This window comes from Primulina tabacum, chromosome 1 (assembly GCF_025594145.1).
Source record: "Primulina tabacum isolate GXHZ01 chromosome 1, ASM2559414v2, whole genome shotgun sequence".
NCBI classification, from domain to species: Eukaryota; Viridiplantae; Streptophyta; class Magnoliopsida; order Lamiales; family Gesneriaceae; genus Primulina; species Primulina tabacum.
Genome location: NC_134550.1, coordinates 50,245,581 through 50,252,050, shown reverse-complemented (window position 1 = coordinate 50,252,050; position 6,470 = coordinate 50,245,581). Strand labels below are relative to the sequence as shown.

General features: G+C 33.0%; 1 protein-coding gene across 1 annotated transcript; it reads right to left on the bottom strand.

Annotated features, from left to right (window-relative positions):
• Nucleotides 1–1,566: 1,566 nt before the first annotated feature.
• On the bottom strand, nt 1,567–4,786 carry LOC142519301 (uncharacterized). The gene is made up of 9 exons (XM_075622272.1): nt 4,482–4,786; nt 3,670–3,746; nt 3,193–3,421; nt 2,874–3,028; nt 2,706–2,751; nt 2,508–2,599; nt 2,316–2,412; nt 2,154–2,210; nt 1,567–2,063 (listed from the first exon to the last, which is right to left on the bottom strand). Exons 1-9 carry the CDS (start codon nt 4,620–4,622, stop codon nt 1,869–1,871), a joined length of 1,089 nt encoding a protein of 362 aa, XP_075478387.1. The 5' UTR covers nt 4,623–4,786; the 3' UTR covers nt 1,567–1,868.
• Between the last annotated feature and the right edge of the window lie 1,684 nt (nt 4,787–6,470).

The following is a 6,470-nucleotide window of genomic DNA, read 5'->3' as shown; positions in this document are numbered from 1 at the left end:
CTTTGAGCAACCGCGAACCAATCGTTATCTTCAAGCTCAATCTGTAGAAAATCATTACACGCTTAATATCTTACATCTGATCTTTGGAGATCATTTTGTACTGCTGTTTCTTCACCTCTTCTAGTAAAACGCCTTACAATATTCCTTTGAAGGAGAGTTTGTAAACTGGAAAAGAGTCTTTTCCAGAACCTTGTCAGATTGGATCATAATGTGTTGAGTTACTAAGAGTTTCAGTAGGCAAAGGATAAGTCCTGCTGAAGTGGGTGTGTACAAGTGTTGTACTGTAAAATCCAAAGTCTTTTAGTGATACTTTCTGGAAACAGAAGTAGAGGAGACGTAGAAGATTTTATCTTTAAACTTCCAGAAACAACTACTGTTGTATTGCCTACTGTTATTATTGTTTTTCACCCTACTCCATCGAATTTTCACCGCACTTATTATTGTGATCTGCTGGACGTAATCTTGAACAAGAACAGCTACAATCTCTAACAGGATTATAGCACCCTTTGCAAAAATCTATCGGTAAAGGAAAGAGTTTATTCACCCTACTCTAAACTCTACATCAATCCCCAACAAAGGTGTTCCTATGTTTATGTCAATGGGCATTGGTAATGTTGTTATATTGCTTAGTTCATCGTGGGGTATCATGGAGTATGGGAAAATATTTTCATGAAAGATGACATCTTGATAAATGATCATATTTTTGTCAGTCAAATCATATAGAATATTGTTTTTTGTCCCGATAAATACCCAAAAAAAAACACAACGCCGTGCACATGTGTCAAACTTTTGAGTGAGTTAAAAATGTTAGTGTTCTTGCTTAAAAATGTGGGTTAAGAATGAATCATGAAGCATGAAGAAATAATTGATTTCCTACAAAAGCATAAAAAATACCAACACAAAGGTTGACCACATTAAACAAGAAAAGGAGAGAAAAATGCAATCAAGTGTTGGGTTTTTTAGATAAAATTTTAAATTGATTTTTTTTATTATTATTATAAGTTAACCTTTATTATTATTTAAATGAAAGTTAATTTTTGAAATATTAATCATTAAATATTTGACAATATAAAAAAAATCGTAAAAGCATCGAAATATTATTTAATGATGACATCTTATATTAATAAATCACATTTATTCATCAGTATTTATGTGTTCTTTAGTCTATTGATAGATTTCACCTTTAGTTTCTTACTAAACTCATTTAACTTTGCAAAGTTTACCTACACTTTGTCAACATTTGGAAATATAGCAGGAGACATGAAGTCCTAACATAATGAAGTGCAATTCTATTCAAATTTGGGCAAGTTGGAGTATTAGCGTGAGAAACTTCTTCAATAAAGATATCTAGATAATTTCATATCCATGAATTTACGCTATTGAACCCGAATTCGATATGAAATTGTTAGCTGATATAGAGTAGTCATATTCTCCATGCTTCACTATGTCGAGTTGTTAATTCCCGGAAGGCTTTGCCTGCACACCAGATCACTCGGCGAATTCTTAAGTCTAGAGTGTGTCCAACTATACATCTCAGTTAATTCAAATTAAAGACGAGAATATTTAAAATTAAAGACAAGAGAATATTTATATTATAGTAAGACTTGAATCTTCTGTCGAAAGATCAGTTCATTTTGCTTGCTTCTCTATGGTGAAAAGAAACAAGAACAGATTATGAGACCCCAGTGTCACTGAACAAACAAGCAAGAATGTACATTTTCCACCAACTTACCATCCACGTACACATCCGCAAATATCAATCCCGAATCGTCATGGTTCCGGACTAACAACCTCAAAACAATCCACTACCAGTTCTCGTCAATCAAAACTTCCAGAATGGCAGAACCAGATCTTCAAAATGCCACTGACTACCCCAACAGAATTGAACACTGTTCTTGTGTCGGATTACTACGATATTCGGAAAATGAAGCTGGGATGAATGCGGGAACCGTAACAGGGCTTCCTTTGTGGGAGCTGGATGGTACATTGTACGCACCAGGGTGCTGAATCATGACAATAACTGAATCTTTTAAGCTTCTTTCCTTGTGGGAAGACAAAGTTGGCTATGGGGAAAAAAATTAAAAAAAAATCATTCGTAAATCTGCAGTAAAGATTAATTAATTTAATTCAAGAAAACTTGAGAAGCTAACAACCACTCCAATGTGCCATTCCTGACTTGTGAATTCTTTAAATGTTTCTGCATCCATTTCCTGCAGTTTTAGCTTGTTTAACGACTAGAAATTTGAGGGCAACTATACTAACCGGGTTATGAGCATGAAAGAAAGCCTTCGACTAGTACGATAAGGTAAACTTACGATGCTGTGAATGGGAGGCGCAATTGTATTAATTGTGGACTTCAAAATAGGCATCACTGAGAAATGAGATGCCATTTCTTGAGGCCTAAAAATCCATCTGTGATGGGAAAAAACAAATTCTCGTTAACCACATAAGGGCCAAGGACATGAGATTTTTTGTTGCCAATCTAGGATTTCTTTATTTGTACATACCCAATGTAGGTGAGGATGAAGTACTGCGCCCACTCTCGAACCAGCAACCGAATCCAATAATTTTCCAGTGAATGATCGGTGTTTATAAAAATCTTAAAATAAGAACATGAAAAAAGAATCATAGAAAAAACAAATTATGAATGTGTGCACAAGTTCTCTTTTTTTAACGGTATAAATATGTTATAAAGGTATGCATACCGCAAGTTCTAACACAGCAACACAGTGCATTGCACCTTGAAATTTCCTGAACAAACGCAAAATATGAAACAACACCAATTAGAATCGGTTACTAATTCTGAGATATTTCTGCAATGAATGAAGTTGTTTCACACAAATTCAAAAGACAGAACACCTGAACACACATACTTTAACATGACGTATTTTGTATAAACCGCATTGTGCATCGCCTGGATGTCTTCATACTCGATGAAATTCAACTGTTCTCTAAGAGCTTGTAGGTTTTGGGACACATGGTGAAATATCAAGTAGAATATAGCGAAGTAATCTAGAAGCAAGATCGCCTGTAAAAAACAGATTGAATGAATACCCGAAACTGCTTTCTCATTCAACATGATATTAAGAATAAAAACAGAAGTACAGTACAGAAGCTATATGACCAACAAGAGAACACAACATATTTGACAAGCACAATATTCCATGAAATCGACAGGTAGCGGAAACTTACGGCGAAGTACGGCACAGAAGCTCTATGACCAACAAGAGTCAAATACAAGACACAACTGAGGCCACAAACTATTCGGCGCTCAGATAGTGAAAGACGACAGCATAGGATGCGGTAGCCATGTGAAATGAGGGAAAACGATACGAAAGTGGCAGTTTGAAAAAGAATTCCCGATACATATACCCCAAAGGACAACCATAAAGAGCAAACATTTGAGTATAAACATGAATACCTGAAACAAGAAATCGTATAACAACACGATAAGTTGATTAAATATGAATCAGAAAGTGATTACGAGTAAAGAAAAGTTTTCAGAATTCCCATAAAAATAGTTGTTGAGAGTGTAGAATTGGACGTTTGATGAAAATAATGATATTGGCCCATTTTTTCATCCGAAAAAAGCTGTCGGATAAAATTTCTTGTACTTCAACAGTGGAAATAAGTTAGTGTAAATAATTATCAAGAAATAGAATGACATACCAGAACAGAAATGATAATAGAAGGTGCAAAGCTTTAGTCACAGGAACGGTGGCAAGCGCCCACTGCAAAGTACTCGACTGCTCTAGCAAATAGAAACGGATAACAGAGAGAATTAACAACACAAGCAACGGAAAATTTAGCCTCTTAACTACAGAATTGACAAAAAAACCAAATTATAAAGTTAAACGAATAAAACTTAATAATATTTGGATTCTTGAATGTTCGTATTACTTCGTATTTTCTTGGAGATCTTGCATATCACCAATGTTTGACAGTTATAAATACCCACTTCATAAAAAGAAAGAGTAACAAGAAAATCAAATATCATATGATATACACTCCACCTGTCCACCATCAAAACCATATTCTTTTTTCTCTTCTTTTTTGCATATTCTAGGAAATGTTTATGAAACCCATCAAGCTTTCAGCAGACAGGAAATATAGTGAGGAACTGTAAATTAAATCCTAGAAACAAGTGCAACACAGATATCTGAGTACAAATTTTTTCATTAAAAAATCTGGAATTCTTTGTATTTTGTAGGAAATGTTTATGGCAAGGATCAAAGAATTCACCGGAACAAAACCCACTTGATATCAAACACAAAAAATGGAAATTGAATAGAAAAAAAGAAACTTTAGGAGCAGAAACAAGAACAAACAGAAGATGAACAAAAAAATGTCTCAATATATCCATACTATAACTTGCCATGTTTAACATTATTTGTCCAGATAATAAAAGTTCCAACACGACCAAAAAAAGAACCCAGTTGAAATCAAACTCAAAAGCACGCAATGTTAACTGATAAAATGACCTGAAAATGGCGGTTTTTATAAGTGTTGTAGGTCCAAAACACGGCGGAGAAGACCCAAATGACCATGAAAGCCAAGTAAAAATGCGGCAGTGGCTGGTACGCGCCGTCTAAGCTGCCTCTGTTGATCTCTGAATCATCCATATTCGCAGATAAATTTTTGATTTGAAAGGGGGAGTGGTTTTTCGGTTCGAAAATGGCGTAACACAGAGGTTTGTGTTGTGGGTCATGTATTTATATTCATCCCACGTGTGTTTTTTGTTGAAGCGATCACTTCATCGATCTCGTTGACTGTTTCTTGAATTTTGGTTTGATCCAATACAAACTTCAAATTAGAAAATACCTAATTAACAGCAAAAAGGGGAGCGATTTCAAACATTATCTTAGATATTAATTTATATTTATATATATATATATATCTATATATATATATATCTATACTTCTATACTAGATTGTCTGTTTTAATAAATATATATATTAATAAAATGTTAAAATTTTAATGTAAGTTATATGTAGTTCAGTTTATAGATTCATTGTTTCTTGAGGTTTAGGTTATAGGTTCAATTTTTACTGAGGTCATTCTTTTATTTTAAATTTATATATCAAAATTACAGTGTAGTCACGCACTATTTCTTATAATTATATTTTGATCCTCATTTAAATATAAATCAAATTAATTAAAAAAAATATTATACAAGCACGCAACGCGTGCGTCGGTGCACTAGTATATAATATTGTAGAGAACATTTACGTTTTTGGCTCGGTAACTTGTAATTTTTTTCCAATTTTAGTCTTTTCAACTTTATGTCTCAGTGCACTGATTTATACTTTTTTCCATTTTATTTTTTTTCATCTGAAATACAAACGCGTGAATGTCTATCTTCATATTTACCTCTTTATTAAGAGTAGGTCTCTTGTGAGACGATCTCATGAATCTTTATCGTTGAGAAGAGTCAATCATACTCGTGAAACCTCTCACAAGAAGTCTACTTTTTTTTTTTGTTACAATTGAGTATTAATGTATATTTTGATTTATAATAAATTAAATCTTTTTTTTAATGTGAAAAATAATGGCAAGCCGGTCTTGCTCGAGGGTGGATCTAAACCCGATCAAACAAGCAGCAAGACAGGTTTGTACCTGATCCATGGGTTTAAAAGAGGATCCAGGGCGTGTAACAAATTTTATTAAACTCGCTTGGTACATATATTTAATTAAAATTGTAAATTATATTGAATAATACTATATGATTTATTTACATTTTGTTGTATAAAAGTCTTAAAAATTGAAAATATATCAACTTAAAGAGTTTGTAGGTCCAACTCCAATTGGATCTACATGGTTTTTTTGTGAATCTCGGATCTATTTTTTTCTTGGATAGACGGGTCTTAGGTTTGACCAAATCCGTCAAGTTGACATTTCTACTTGAGAGTATTATTGCATCACTGTAACTAATAAATTTCGTGATGTTTCGAACAAATCCATTGTAATTAAAATGATTGAATTATAAAATTCCATGCTAATTTTTTCTAGATTAAATTCAGCCCAACTACTTTTACACAAACAGAATGTTGGATAAGTGTAGGGGTTAACAACCAACCCAATATAATAAATTAGGTGAACAAACGCATTTGGCAAACTACATTGTTCATCGGTCGCACAGAATTTAGGGGTTTATAATACTAATTACAAAAATTTGTGTGAGATGGTCTCACGGGTCGTATTTTATGAGACAGATATCTTATTTGCGTCATTCATGAAAAATTATTACTTTTTATGCTAAGAGATTTATTTTTTATTGTGAATATCGGTAGGATTGACCCGTCTCACAGATAAAGATTTGTGAGACCGTCTCACAAAATACCTATTCAATACAAATCATGCTTAAATCTTGATTACTTATGGATTTTGAATTAACGAAAATTACTATTATGTTTACATGAATTAATAAAGAAATGGATTTGAAATTCAACGGATATAAATTTATCTTAAT